This window comes from Thunnus thynnus, chromosome 21 (genome assembly GCF_963924715.1).
Source record: "Thunnus thynnus chromosome 21, fThuThy2.1, whole genome shotgun sequence".
In the NCBI taxonomy this organism is placed as follows: domain Eukaryota; kingdom Metazoa; phylum Chordata; class Actinopteri; order Scombriformes; family Scombridae; genus Thunnus; species Thunnus thynnus.
In genome coordinates, this window is record NC_089537.1 from 14,512,201 (window position 1) to 14,527,885 (window position 15,685).

Here is a 15,685-nt window from a genome sequence, read left to right on the forward strand (position 1 = left end):
AGAGCTTTAAAGGTGCCGGTAGATGGATTTTGTTACCATCTGAAGGAGCCAGGCCAGCTGTTTCTCAATGTTTCCAGTCTTAATGCTAAGCTAAGCTAGCTGTCTGGTAGCTTCATATTTAAGACATGAGGGTGGTATTGATCCTCTCATCTAACTCTCAGCAAGAAAGCAAATAAGTGCACTTCCCAAAATGTCGAACTATTCCTTTAACCATCTCATTCTGTTGAAATATCCTGTAGCCTATTTTGTTTCCTACTTACATTTCCTTTCCAATTAACAAGCTAAAGCTAAAGCCTTCCTTCAATTTGGGAATTAACTTATTGATTGTGTGAATAGATGATCACCAGTTTGTGACAGAGCTACTTATATTGTACAGCCTTGGAACTGAGTATTGGCGTAGGAGGGAGGAAAAACTTAGCATTCATCTGTCGTTGGCTGTTGCTGAACTCACTGCCTCTTTTAATCTGCACCGAATCGATCAGATTGATTTTTCTCCCCCCTGGTTACTGTTAGCTGTACTCATGTCCTGTACATGCAGCGTTTTATTCGTAAATTCCTTTGGTGATTTACGTGCATGTGTATGTGGAAACACACTAAAGCAAGCATAGCTGCGGTAGTATAATCTGGACAGTATGTTTTATTGTGCCTGCAGTGTTGGATATGGAGGAAGTATGTGTGTGTTTGATGGTGCCTTAATGCTGTGCCGCTGTGTGGCTGTATGCAGAGCTGGATGCAGAGGAATGGTGTAAGCTGCTGTGTGTGGAGTGCCTGGGCAGCCGTCTCAACGACATCAGCCTGGGAGAACCAGACCTGTTAGCAGCGGGGGTGCAGCGGGAGCAGAACGGTGAGTGCCCAATTAGTCCCTGCTAACACAGACAGCCATTCAGGGTCAATCTCCCTCACTCAGCCCGCCACCAAGCAGTTAGCGGTTGCAGTCCAGGCCTGTATGTGTTAATGCAACTGAGCCCTCAGAGGGTTATGGGAGCAGAACAGCCACTGTCCAATTAGGCCTGGCTAATAAGGGCCATTTTTTGTCAATATCTGATCCAAAGTCCCCTGTAACCGTCTTTAGTTACATTAGCTCATGTTGGTTCAACTTCAGAAGTACGTTTGAATGTGTGTGTGTGTTGAAGGAAACCGGTGTGTGTGTGAGTTAGAGCACAGGTCACAGGCTGTGGTCGGGGCTCTGTTCCAGGCCTAATGAGAAGTGCTGTGCATCACTGGCTTCCCTCATAATGAAGCTTGTCACAGAGATGGATGAGATTATGGCTCCTAAAGCCATGTGAAATAAATGTGCTTCCCCACATATTCCACTCCCAGGAAATGGAAATGGAAAAGAGAGGAGACAACGGGGCGCTGCTATCACAGTGGAGCTCATTCTCTGTGTAATTTGTAAACTCGCGGAGGAAATCGAAAAGGCAACAGGCAAAGAAGAGCAGTTTAAAGTTGTAAAAGGGCGAGTAATTGAAAAGAATCTGCCGTCATTTCAACCCATTTCATTTCAGTGCAACCGTAAAGTGAAATTGTATTCTTCAACAACTTGGACTCATTTATTTAAGATATCAAAATACAAGTTTTTGACTGTGCTGCGGCGAACCAACTGAAGTGTAACAACACAATCCCTCTTCCTTTTCTTGTGGCAGGAGCCCTGCTGTTCAGTGCTCACGCAAAACTTACAGCGGAGTGCTCTGGAGATAACTAAGCCAGCGTCTCGCTGCTGCCGTTATGAGTGAATGAAACAAGAGGCTTGGGCCTTTCAATTAGTAGCCCTCCCCAAACAGCGGGGGCCGATAATTAGATCGGAGTTCATTTTCACTGTCCCTAAAAATACGCCACACTATGACATTGCCATTTTCTATCCACTGTAGACACATGGATTATTTTGAATCATTAAGCGTAATTAGTGAGAACTAATTTAGATTATGGAGAAGTCTCTCGTCCTCTCTCTGTCTGCCTCAGAGAGTTAGTTTAATGTGAATGGGCAGATTTGGCTCCTTGATCCCAGACCAGCTGACTTGATGCCTAGTTAGACCCACTGTAGGTGAAGGTAATGTGCTATTTAAAAAAAAACTAGGATAAGAGGCCACAAAATAAAAAATGAGTAAGAGATAAGTACAGTGGGTGGAAGTCACTTTAGTGGTGTTGTTAGTAGTTACTGAAATTACATACAAAATTCCTATCCAGAAGGATGAAGCAAACCCCACACATTTGTTTCTGCGAGCACAAAGCTTAAATTATGTGAAAACTACCCCTCCCATCCCCCTAACACCCCATATATCTCAGACTCACACGCAGAGAGGGAAGAATAATCTATCTCCTGATAAGAACTAAGAACTTAATCAGGCTCTCATAAAACTCCTTTTAGGATTTAAACAAAGCCACACCTCAAACTACTTAGCTTAGATGGTTTAACTTCACTTTTTTATCCATAATTTGTTCATTACAAATACGAGCGAATGAAAATTCATGCTTGCACAAGCTGTTGAGAATGATACTTGTGTTTACCATTGTGGTTAGTGGATAACATCTGATAAATTACAGCTAGAACGACTTGAATCATTCAGGTGCGATAAGGTATCTAAGGATAAGGAAAAATAATCTGTTTGTGTTTAGTGTTGCTAACAGCAGAGATTTTCTAATTCTCAATAATTATTTGGACGCCCTTGAGAATCAGGAATTCTGTTTATTTAAGGAATAGGAATAGTTCAACAAGTTGGGAAATATGCTTTTTTACTTTCTTGCCAAGAGTTAGATAAGAAAAGCTAAAAAGCTAAAAGGCTATAGCCTGGAGATGGTCAGTTTAGCTTAGCTGAGTTTAGCTTAGCATACTTTAGCAGAAGGTGTGCAGGTAAATGGATTTTTTCAGCTTTGGACAGGCTAGCTGATTTGCTCTGCTGAGCTAAGCTGCTAGCAGTAGCTTTATATTTACTTTACATGAGAATATCAATCTTGTATCTCATATAATTCTTGGCAAGAAAGTTAATAACCATTTTCCAAAACAAACTATTGCTATAAAGAGTAAATTCATGCAAAGTAAATACATGTACAGTACCAGTCAAAAGTTTGGACACACCTACTCATTCAAGGGTTTTTCTTTATTTTTACTGTTTTCTAAATTGTAGATCAATACCGAAGACATCAGAACTATGAAATAATATATATGGAATTATGTGGCAAGCAAAAAAGCGTTAACTAAGCAAAATATGTTTGTTGTGTCATATTTTAGATTTCTCAAAGTAGGCACCTTTTGCTTTGATGACAGCTTTGCAAACTTGGTATTCTCTCACCTAGCTTCATGAGGTCGTCACCCTTAACGCTTTTCCAACAGTCTTGAAGGAGTTCCCACATATGCTGAGCACTTGTTGGCTGCTTTTCCATCACTCTGCGCTTCAACTCATCCCAAACCATTTCAGTTGGGTTGGGGTTGGGTGATTGTGGAGGCCAGGTCATCTGATGCAGCACTCCGTCACTCTCCTTCTTTGTCAAATAGCCCTTACATAGCCTGGAGGTGTGTTTTGGGTCATTGTCCTGTTGGAAAACAAATGATGGTTCCACTAATCCTAAAACCAGATGGCATTTCACTGCAGAATGTTGTGGTAGCCATGCTGGTTAAGTGTGCCTTGAATTCTGAATAAAACAGTGTCACCAGCAAAGCATCACACCTCCTCCTCCATGCTTCACAGTGGGAACCACACATGCAGATACCCTCCATTCACCTTCTCTGTGTCTCACAAAGACACACCAGTGGGAACCAAAAATCTCGAATTTGGACTCAACAGACCAAAGCACAGATTTCCACTGGTCTAACATCCTTTCCTGGTGTTTCTCTTCTTCTTATTGGTCTCCCTCAGTAGTGGTTTCTTTGCAGCAGTTAGATCCTGAAGGCCTCACGCAGTCTCTTCTGAACAGCTGATGTTGATCTGCTACTTGAACTCTGGGAAGCATTGATTTGGGCTCTAATCTGAGATGCTGTTAATTGGTGATTTCTGAGGCTGGTAACTCTAATGAACTTCTCCTCTGCAGCAGAGGTAACTCTTGGTCTTCCTTTTCCGGGGCGGTCCTCATGAGAACCAGTTTCATCATAGTGTTTGATGGTTTTTGCGACTTCACCTGAAGAAATTTTCAAAGTTCTTGAGATTTTTCTGGATTGACTGTCCTTCATGTCTTAAAGTAATGATGGACTGTCATTTTTCTTTACTTAGTTCTTGCAGTTCTTGCCATAATATGGATTACTACATTAGTTGAATAGGGCTATTTGCTGTATACCAACACTACCTTGGCACAACACAACTGATGGTCTCAAACACATTAAGAAGACAAGGAATTCCACCAAATAACTTTTGATAAGGCACACCTGTTAATTGAAAACCATCCCATGTGACTACCTCATGAAACTGGTTAAGATATTGCCAATAGTGTGCAAAGCTGTCATCAAGGCAAATGACAAGGCAATGACAAATAAAACTGAGACTATCTGAATGGTGAGATACCAATATAAGTGAGAAAATATGTTATCCCATAATATAAATGAACCAAGTCTACGACACTGGGTGTAAATAAAATGTTAATGGTCAAACTAACAGTATGCCAGTTTGTGATGCAAGTTTTTGTGAATCTTTTCAGAACGCTTTAACGTGTACCTGATGCCTACCCCTAACCTGGACATCTACGGGGAGTGCACCATGCAGATCACCCATGAAAACATCTACCTTTGGGACATTCACAATGCTCGCCTCAAACTCGTCATGTGGCCTCTTAGCTCCCTCCGCAGATACGGTCGAGACTCCACCTGGTTCACTTTTGAGTCAGGAAGGTGTGTGTGCATGCAAATATGTGCTTATGTTGTGTGTGTGTGCGTGTGTGATTGAAATGTTGGCGCTGGGAGGAGGAAAAAAAAAAACTTTGGAAATGTCATCAAAACTTTAACAAAGCAACTTTGGATATCCAAAACATCCCAGGATATCAACATTTGCCGCAGAGCCCTTCAGGCGATGATGTGACAGGTGGCCTCTGTGAATGTGTCTCTGTTTATGTGCTGTATCTACTCACGCATGTGTGTGTGTGTGTGTGTGTATTTGACTTCAGTGGGCTATTATATCAATGTGCTTCTCTGTAAGTGCACATCCAACCATGCATTTTTGTAAATCAGCAATCCAAGAGTGAGTGCGATCAAGGTGTGTGTACTTCTCTCTCTCTCTCTTTCTCTCTCTCTCTCTCTGTGTGTGTGTTCCTGGCGCAGGATGTGTGACACAGGAGAGGGTTTGTTCACGTTCCAGACGCGGGAGGGCGAGATGATCTACCAGCGGGTCCACTCAGCCACGCTGGCCATTGCCCAGCAGCATGAGAGGATGATGGAGGAGATGGAGAAGAGCTCCCAGGTAGAGTTTTACAGTTTTTTTTTTTTACATTTTGGTTGTTTATCTGATACCCACAGTTTTATTCTTGTGCTGCCAACATTGCAAACAGCTAATAATAAGTGTCAACATACAATTGTTCCTGGAATAATTATTAAGTGCGTACATAGTGTGCGTCACTTTTATATCATAGCTAAAATATCCGGTTGATGTTGGAAAGAAACAAGGAGCAAGAAGCATTTTTACAAAGACTGCAGTGAACATGCATCCATACACACACACAAAAAACTGATATTTAATTTTTAAAAAAGCCTATTGTCTCTACTGTTTCAATGGTTTCTATGCTGCCTGTTTGATTTAGGCTGATCAAACAAGCATTTCATTGAAGCTGTTCACAGAATTATTTTTAGAAACCAATAAATGAGCACAAAAGCAACATCATGATTTTCACACATACTCAAAAATACACAATTCTCTGTAGGTATGTGCTGCCTGATCTTTCTTCAAAAGTGCCACCTTGGACCCAGAGCCCTCTGCCAGCCCATGGTCTTGGCCTCCGCTCCCTCCTTCCATCACAACACCCATCCATCCCTTCCTCCTTCCTTCCTTCCTGCCTCCCCTCCTCCCTGCTATCATCTGTATTCTTTATTTATGTAGGCCTGCCTAGTGTTTGATGAGCCTTGACCATATGGCCATGCTCTTGGACCCCACCATTTGGGAACATCTCCAAATGCAGCATTTACCCTCAGCTCTATAAATCATGCAGATAGCTACACAAAACTGACCATACGCAATTGCAGTATGTGTAGGAAGTAGTATGTTTATCACTGCAGATTTCTATCGCACTTTCCCAATGAAGTAATGACATATTTCAGAGTTTCTATAACATGCAGAACTGCAGTCTGGCTCTAAGATGCATTGCAAAATCCATCCAGTGGCACAACAACAACATCATGATCCCAAATGAATCCTCATCTCACAGCTATTCCAAACAGAGGCACGCATTTCAACCAGCAATATACGGCTTTGTTTACTGACATAAGTGGAGCATTTTCCCCCTGTTGTGAGTGAGTGACAGAAAGTGAGAGACACTGTAAGCTCTCTCTGTCTGTTTCAGATCCACTCCAGAGAGATGCTAACCAAGTCCATCTCCCTGCCACGCAGCGCCTACTGGCAGCACATCACGCGTCAGAACAGCGTGGGAGATCTCTACAGTTACCAAGGTACAGGCATGGAGTTACTAATTATCATACACACAGTGTTGCTATTTCTTTACCTACTCGTGTCAGTGGTAATGTGTGGATCGCAGCGGATGTGAAGGAAAGACAGGTGGAGAAACAGAAAGATATGCTGGGGGAGAATATTTCTTTCCTGCAATGGAGGAATTATACGAGTAAACCTTACAAATCTACAAATATCACTACATTTATTAACCTCAGGAACATTTATTATCTGTGCAGAACAAATGGTTTGGTTGTTAATAGGAATTCTGAAATTAATTAAATCATGAAATTATATTTTCTCCATCTTTTTTTCAATATACAGTATATAGACCATACAAAAATCTACTCACAAGCAACAAATACAAGATGGTGACACAACATAACATAACATTAACATAGACTTTCACCCTCATCTAGCTTATTTGAACTTCTTTTCTTTCTATTTCTATTTTTCATTTTTATTCTGTGAACCTTGACATACATTTTGTGTCTTGTTTTAAGGTTTTCTTTTATCATTAATTTGCCCCAGGTGTTTGGATTTGTCACCCCTTTTGATTGGCTGTTGCAGCCTGTGGCTCTAGTATGTATAAAGATGTTGTTTCATCTTGTGAATTTGGTGCAAAAGTCTATAACTGAAACATTGTATTGCTATTAAACTCAGTGCTGACAGTATGTGAGAATTTAAAAATGTTCTTATTTATGTTTGGCCTCCAAAAAGAGGTCAAAAATATTATTACGCTCTATTGCAATAAAGCCTGGCCTCATTAATCCTGGTAAAATTCACAGATCAGTTTGGAACTTGAACATCTAAACATATCAACCCTCTAAACATGGACTGTCATTTATATAAAAGTAACTTGGAAAACTTCCTCATTTCAAATAACATGTGTTTAGTTCTGAAGTCTAGTCTTAAGTCATGATAGTTCAGTATAAATTTGTATACAGCTCATCATAATGTATTATTTTACTGTTTTGAACACTATTCTTCTATCTTCTATTCTGAACATTATTTCTCTTTTGATCAACAACAAAGACACACAGATAAAACATTATTTGTGTGTGATGTTGCAAGTAAATGCACTCATGTCTGTGTGTATGTGTGTGTGTGTGTGCATGTGAATGAAGGAGAGAGAGATTAATGTCACAACAAATACACAGATATTCCAGCAGATGCCCTACTACATTCAGTCTCAGCACTGTATGTCCTTTATGTGCACTTAATGTACACACACACACACACACACACATAAAAAAGAGAGTGTGTGTTTGTGTGTTAATGTCTAGATATAGACCAGAGGCAGAAAGGTGATTAGTGAGCTGATGAGATTACGCTGTGTCCATGGTATTAGTTGATTAGTAGACTTATCTGAGGATTATGGGCCTTTTGGCTTTCACTGATAGAGCAAAACAGAAAGCCAGGCAAAGATGAAAGTCGCTCTGACGTCATCATTTTCTTTTAGAAGCTAAGGCTGGATTTCTTTTTTCATTATCATTTAATTGTGGCCTGATAAGCTTTAAAGCAAAATGGGAGTCTTCCATTCCAAACATCAACATGTTCTTATATACATATACAGTCAATAGAAAAGCTTGAGCATGCCAGGGTCATTATTTATAGGCCCAGTCTCTGTAAACTCTCCTTTTAAACTCTTCCTTTTAAACTCTGGTGAGCAGAGGAGCTTCTCCCTCATCCATCACCCTGGCATCCTCTCTGCTCCTCCCACACTTTCTCTGTGTGTCTGTCCGAATCGGAACAACCCTCCACCTTCTTTTTTCCGCTGCTCATACGCATTCAGCGCTACCATTATCTCTCCTCTTTCCCCCCATGAATAAATTGAATGCATCAGTGTGTTTGAGGACGCAGTGAAAGGTCTCGTCAGACAAGGAGGAAGAGTAGGTGATTCCAGGAAGTGACAGGAGTTTAACTCCTGCTGTGACACCGGTTGTTTGGACTGTGAAAGGCATGACAGGAGAAGCTCACACATGTCAGGTGCTGTTGTTGCTTTTAACACGGCTGCAAGGAGTCCTTAGACGAGCAAAGCCATACACAGTTATTGCACTGATTCCTCATTGGCAGAAGATTTTTACATCTCCTGTTTTATAATCACACCTTCGTACACAGCTGTGTACATATTTTGACATGTATACAGTGGCCAAAGCCATAAGTAAAGTTCTTAAATTAGCCAAAGGTTGTTAGAAAATCCTCAAGGAAATACTTAAATGTGCAAAAGAGTACTTTGCAGGTATTTAATGGTTAAGTTTTAGGACATTTTACAGAAAGGGTGCTACAGATGATAAGAAAAGATGGAAAAAGTGTTATATTGGTTTCTACTCATTATGTTTGGGTTCATACATAGTTGTTAGTCTGCAAAAAATCTTAATTAATTAGACTTTTCTTTAAAACACTTAGTTTTCAGTGTAGTTTTGTTTGTCAAACTTCATATTAGCATATTATATTCTTTCTTAAAAATTCATTAGTATATATACATATACATATATACTACTATAAACAACTATATGTATTACCGAATTATATAACCCTTTCAAAGAAAAGAATTTCCAGTTACACAGCAGCTACTTTTAGGAAATTATTGAAAAAAATTCTTGAAATTTCCAGGACATTAGTATAAGTGTTTACCAGTGTTTCCAGTTTATAGTACTGGGTGTTTGCTTTGACTGGAATTCAGAAATGTATACATCATTTTATTTTTCAGTAATAATATTAATATTACTCACTGAAATAATGATTTGGGTATGAATAGAGGTAAGAAATCAGGTTTTTGGACCATGATGGTTGGCTGTTTTTTTGCTCCTTGGCTGTATCACCGTGTGCATGATGAATATCCAATCAGCACAGTCAATTTGCTGAGTCATGCACGGGTTGCTTTCAAATACCCTGCGGGTCCGGGGGAATAATTAAGGAACACAGATTCCTGTCCCGTTGAGGTTTATTCACCTATTTGTTTATTTCTCATCCTGAGTTAACGGGGGACCTGGCAAGTGAAGAACTGTACCACCTTTATTTTAATACACTGTATTTCACATCTGCTTTTTATTTAGCTGGAAATTTCTCAAAAATGCTTCCCAGAAGCCTTGTTTTCCATAATTGAAATTAATAATTGTCAAATGTATTTTATTTAAAAGAAACTGAGGGATGTGCTGTGGTAAAACCTAATATTATTTCTTTAATCTGCAGAAACTCGACACTTAAGACAATGGATCTACTTTCTACTGCCTTCCACCTCCACTTCCTCTAATGTTACTCACCCTTTTGCATTTCACTGAAACTGCTGTGTTCTCCGAGTTTGCTGATGCAAAGAAATAAGTGCACTTTAAAGTTTCTGAGTTAAAAGAGCAAGACGCCATGCCTGTCAGAAATGGTTCAATTACTAACTCTAATATTGGAATAGAAAAGGGACAAGAATGCTTGTATTTTTTCATAGACTCATTTTTATGTAATTTCTGTGCCTTTTCACACACACACACACACACTCTCTCTCTCTCTCTCTGTCTTCCTGCATTTCATTGTGCTCCACAGTTTAGTGCCGTAGCATTAGCAATTCTAATGGAATGGAGCGCTGTTCTTAGTTTGATCGGCTGGGAGTGATACGAGGGGATTTTACAGAGAGGGAGCAAGTATCAAAGGCGTGGGGACAAGATGATAGGAGGAAAGGATGATAACAGTGTCTTATCTGCAACAGGCGACATGGAACATAGTAGATGTAGATGCAAAAACTGAATCCCATGAAAAATTCATTACAGCCAGGTAAAACTTAGGTCAACTGTTTCGGTCTCTTTCCGGCGGATGCATGGAGTCGCCAGGGAAAGTTTTAAATCTCAGTCATCAGCGTCCAATATTTGAATCCAGATTTAAATGAACTGGCCCAATCTTTAGGGTGAGCTGGATTGATCTTTTTTTTTCTCCGTTTCATTGTGGCTGTTTTACCACACAAAAGACACAAAGCTGGATGTCAGCAGTCTTGCATAATCTGGAGTTTGTGGTACAGGCAGCTTCTCTTTCTCTGGTTACAGCTGTTACTAGGATGCCACCTGGGTTATCGTGCTGTGAGGAAGGAAGGTGCAGACAGGTGTGTGTGCCTACATGAATGCATGAATAGCCGCTTGTGTGTGTCTGGGCCCGCCATTGTATCTGTCAGTGTGTGTGTGTGTGTGTGTGTGAGTGCCCTCCCTGCCTGTCTTGCCTGCTCCGGCCCAGCAGCTGCCACCCCAGGCCAGATAGGATGACATGACCTTCCCTGGTAATGAAAAGGCACTGACAAATCACTGTCTGCTTCTCATAGGGATAAGAGAAGAGGAGGCATGCTGACACCATCTCTCTCTCTCTTTTTTTATTTTTTATTTTTTTGTGTGTACATTCGAGTGTCCTGTCCAAAAACGTGGCTCTCGTCAGGGGTCTGGCATCACACAACAGACACTGCTGTTTATAACAGAGAAGCTGATGAGATCTGTTTCGCCCTCTCTGTCTGCGCTGGGCTCCCTGCCTCTTCTTTTTTTTTTTTGCAGCCCAAATTGGCCTTGGTTGAGGAGAGGGATTGTCTTGGCAAAGATGTGAAAAGGATATGCCTGGTTGCGCACCAGTCGTTTCAGCAATCTATTAAGTACAACGGAGAAGGGGAGAGAAAGTGTCCCCCCCTTTTTTTTTTAACCCGCACAGTCGCAGTGTTTTTTTCTAGAAAACGGGCCGAGCTGCATTTAAAACCTTAAGCTGGAGCCTTATCTCGTTTTTCTTTATTTCAGGGAGTGGTGGAAAGGCAAGACTTGAGGACAGAGGTGTATATGTGTATATGTGTGTGTGTGTGTGTGTGTGTATGACTCACCTGTTATGGCTGGTACTGTTTTGGTCTCATCCTCACACCCACACTAGCCTCCTCTCTGCCTCCTCCTGCAAGCTGTTTCCTTAACTCACACAGGAAAATGCTTTTTCTTTGTTTTACCTCCTCACTGTCTTCACACACACACACTTCTTTTTCTTTTTTTTTTTTCTAAACTAGACTCGTTCTGCTCTCTGTGGCTCTGACACACACTCACACAACCACTTGACATTGATTGCCAAGCTGACTGGGTCATGTTTTATATTCCATGTCGTGGTGAGTTGGCAGTGCGTCTTGCGGTCTGCGCCCGATTCCCTTTGGTGGCATCATGACTAGTGCTGCCAGCACCACACAGGAGAGGCAGTGTGTGTGTGTGTCTTTGCTTTATTATGAATGATTTGCACAGCTTAAAATCATATTTGCTAATAAGCACTTCAGCACCGAGAGCAGAAGAGAAAATGATCCCTTTGTCAATTTCATCAATGTGGCCCCAGAAGAAACCAGCTTATAGAAAATTAAAGACTAATTCAATTTCTTAATCAAATTTCAATTAACCTCTGGAGGTGAATGGATTTGAAACATATGAAATGTATTGATGTGCATCACCATCTCTCAGCCAGCTGTATTAGTAGCTACATACATGCTATAGGTCGGAGGGTTGCTGGTTAGAGTTGATGACAGTGTTGTATTAGGTTTTGCACCTCCTGAAATATTGATCAGTGGCTATTTCCTCCTTGTTCAGTGCATGATCAGCATCCTGCCATCCACTTTATCCTCAACCTACCTCAGCGTGCACATCTCCAAACAGCATTCTAATATATTATTAATGGTCTCATGGTTGCACAGAACAGCCCTCCACCCACAAGTATCCATTACTCCCTCTCGGTGCAGTTAACCAATATGAACTGCAGAACAAATTGGACCAATTAATTTAAATTAAGGTGGAGAGGGAGAGAGCGGGGGAGAGAGAGAGAGAAGACACCAGCAGGCAGTCCGAGAAGATGAGACAGCACAGATCACTCTGAAATTAAGTTGTTTATCTGAGGTGAAAGGTGGATTTTCCATCACATTTGTTATTGTGTTAAAGTTTGTTTTTGCATTTTCTGTGAACCACCTACACCAGAAGGCTTCCCGAAGGATCGTTTGACCTAAATAAAGAATGTCAGGATTATTCTTGCATTCTTTGTTGTAGATATCAGTGTGGACAGTAGCTAAGCAACAGTTGGCGTATAATGTATCTATTGTCTTAGAAATATCCCATATTGTTTTCTTGTGAGGGCCAGTTAACTGAATCAGATGAACTTATTTCATCCCTTTAAAGATATTCAATTGAGTCTTTCTCCACTTTCTCCCCTCCCTCCCCCACAGGAACCAGCATGACAATGACTTATATCCCCCGAGCACAGACGTTCCCCAGCTTTCTGTCAGACGAGCATGAACAGGAGGAGAGGCCGCACCAGGAAGAGGCACCGTCGCCCTCTAGTGGCCGTGAATCCAGTTGCAGCCTGAGACCCCTTCAATGACAAGAATTGCTCCACCAAAACTGGACACTTTAACCACCACTGTAGAGAGGTTGTAGAAATATGTATAGTGACATGTGTAATATATCATTTCTTGGTGATACTGAAACAATAGTGTCAACTGTAGGGAGAGTGGTACATGAAAAGGTCTCCTGCAAAGGGACGATGTCCTTTTTTTTGGTATTTCATGTGACAGCAGCAGTAGCGTTGAAGATTGCACCAAAAATCCTTTAAATGTAGTTTTAAAGTGTTTTATGTTGCCATTATGCTGTTACAGCCAGCATGACCCCTTTTTTTAAAAGCACTACACCTTATAAGAAGTTAAAGGTACTAACACACCAAGGTCCGCAGTAAAACAATGTTAAGACAGGCTTTCGGTCTAAAAATTGATGAAATTACATTGGGTTCGTTCCAATAATGTCCAGCTTCAGATACCATTTAAAGAGAAACTCCACCATTTTTGACACATAATCCTCCCACACTTACTGTACTTTGCTTCCTTTCAAGAATGTGAAATTGATCAATGCCTTACACAAAAACCGACTTTGATGGCAGTGATGAATCAGCTAAAGCCCTTAATCAGTTACAGCCTGCACAGAAAAAGTCATTCAGGAATGTGCGTTGATATACCAGGAAATTACTGTCATGTCAGAAATTATACAATGCAACCTTCTCGGAGCCTCTACTTTAAATTGCCAACCTTACATTATACTAGCAGCGCAATTTGATTTTAATAGCTTCTCTGCTCTATCTGATAACTGGTTTATTAGCAAAAAGGAAAGAAGTGATGTTTGTGACCTGTGAAATATTGCCATCATGGGACTCAGTTTTCGGTTGTGGCAATAAAAAAAATCATAGTAGTTTTCACCCAGCTGCTGTTATGTTCATACAAGATTTAAATTCTGAAAAAGTACCATGAATATACAGTACCACTCAAAAATTTGGACACACTTTCACATTCACTTGAATGAGAAAAGTGTTCTTCATAAGTGTTAGGGGACCTCTTCAGGCTTTCTCTTTTCCATACACCTTTGACTGTCATTTAAGGAATAGTTTTACATTTTGGGAATACAGCTTTCAAGCTGATAGTTAAATAAGAATACCAGTAGCAGGTTAGCTTAGCTTAGCACAAATTAGAAGCAGGGATACAGCTACACTAGCTCTGTCTAAAGGTAACAAAATCTGCCCACCAGCACCTGTAAAATCACAGTTTTACAGGTTGTTTCTACGCTTTTTTGTATGGATTAAACAAACAAAATGTTATGTGTTAATTAGAGAGTTTTAGAGGTGCTGGTAGGTGGATTTTGTTACCTTTGGACAGAGCCAACCAAGCTGTTTCCTCCTTTTTCTAGTTTTTGTGCTAAGCTAAGCTAACCTGCTGCTGGTGGTAGCTTCATATTTATTATCCATCTTCTCTTAACTCTCGGCAATAAAGCATAAATCCCAAAATGTTAAAAACTAAAATTTCCAATCATAAGCATACACAATGAGATTAAAAACACACTAGATTCTGACGCAGATACCATCTTGTTTTTCATCAATTAGCAACAGTATGAACTAGAAGGGAATACCATTAGTGGTCATTGTCATTAAAAATAGTCAAAATCAGCAGAAAACCCACAAAATATTTTCAGTGAATCCTATCTGTAGCATGTAAGTGAAATTTGTCACTGAATACACAACTGCTGTGATGATAATGTTCTCTGCATTATCCTCCTAGAGTAAGAAGTGCCTTCCGACACAGACCGCAGAGTGTGAGACTGTAATCAAAGCATCGTCTTTGGCCTTTGAGTTTACCATTGTGACAAAATAGTGAGCTTTGTACCTTCAAAACAGTTTGAAAAGTCTTAAAATAGAATAATTCTAAGCAACACCTTAACCAGAGATCATTTAGAAAGTAACACATCGCCCACTGTTGGCTGACACCAGAGACTGAATCATCTCTTTTACTGTATTTGTGTTGCAAATCCAGAAATTACAGCATCGACACTAAAATCTGACTCCAGTGACAATCAGTTTGAGGCAGCAAAGCAGTCCTTCAATGTCAAACTTAATCACTTTTTTTCACTTAGTTTTTTTGTTGTTGTTGTTCTGTCTTGAGTTTAATGTCTAGAAATACAGTAGATACTAGATTCCTGTAGAACTGGATATAAGTAAAAGCACTTATCTTGTGTTCAAATTAAGTTTGTCACTTTATTGTGTATATTGTATTTAAGAGAACACAAACTTCATATTAATTTGAGCCTCAAAGTGCCCATCTACAAAAGGTCACACGTATTGTAGAAAGACAGTCAACATATCTGGCCAGATTTCTGCCCTAGATGAGTCTTAGCTCAAGTGTGGTTAATAAATGTATGTATAACAGTTCTATTACATCTGGAGCATCAGAGCCGAACTCACTGAGATAACTGGAGAAAGTTCTAGTTGACTTTATCATTTGTTTTCGTAGCCATTCACAGTACATCTTGTTTGTAGGTTTGATGTGTCATCATGATTTTTTTTGTCCTTGCAATTATATGATTGTGTTTGTGTCCAAAATGTTTTGTGTTTTTGTCAGAATATATGTTTATAGCACTTTCAATACATTGAGAGTAGGACTACAGTTTTCACTAAATGTACATATGTAATGTTTTTGATGATAAAAAGGTAATAAACTGAATGTTCTATCATGTATCAGCATTTTTTCCTTTTGTCAACAGGAGTGTTGAATGAAAGGTAAGTAAAATTCAGTTATAGGAATAGTTTGACATTTTGGGAAA

The 15,685-nt window shown here is 40.1% G+C and overlaps 1 protein-coding gene across 2 annotated transcripts in view; it reads left to right on the forward strand.

Annotated features, from left to right (window-relative positions):
* Window positions 1-15,599, forward strand: part of dok6 (docking protein 6) — a 51,073-nt gene extending 35,474 nt beyond the window's left edge. Inside the window, exons 4-8 of one of the 2 annotated variants that reach the window (XM_067578197.1) lie at window positions 725-844; window positions 4,624-4,813; window positions 5,240-5,378; window positions 6,472-6,577; window positions 12,775-15,599. In XM_067578197.1, the coding sequence (XP_067434298.1) occupies window positions 725-844; window positions 4,624-4,813; window positions 5,240-5,378; window positions 6,472-6,577; window positions 12,775-12,929 (710 nt within the window). In that variant the 3' untranslated portion in view covers window positions 12,930-15,599. The remainder of the gene's footprint in view (window positions 1-724; window positions 845-4,623; window positions 4,814-5,239; window positions 5,379-6,471; window positions 6,578-12,774) is intronic. The other variant, XM_067578198.1, reaches the window with a different exon arrangement.
* The last annotated feature ends 86 nt before the right edge of the window (window positions 15,600-15,685 follow it).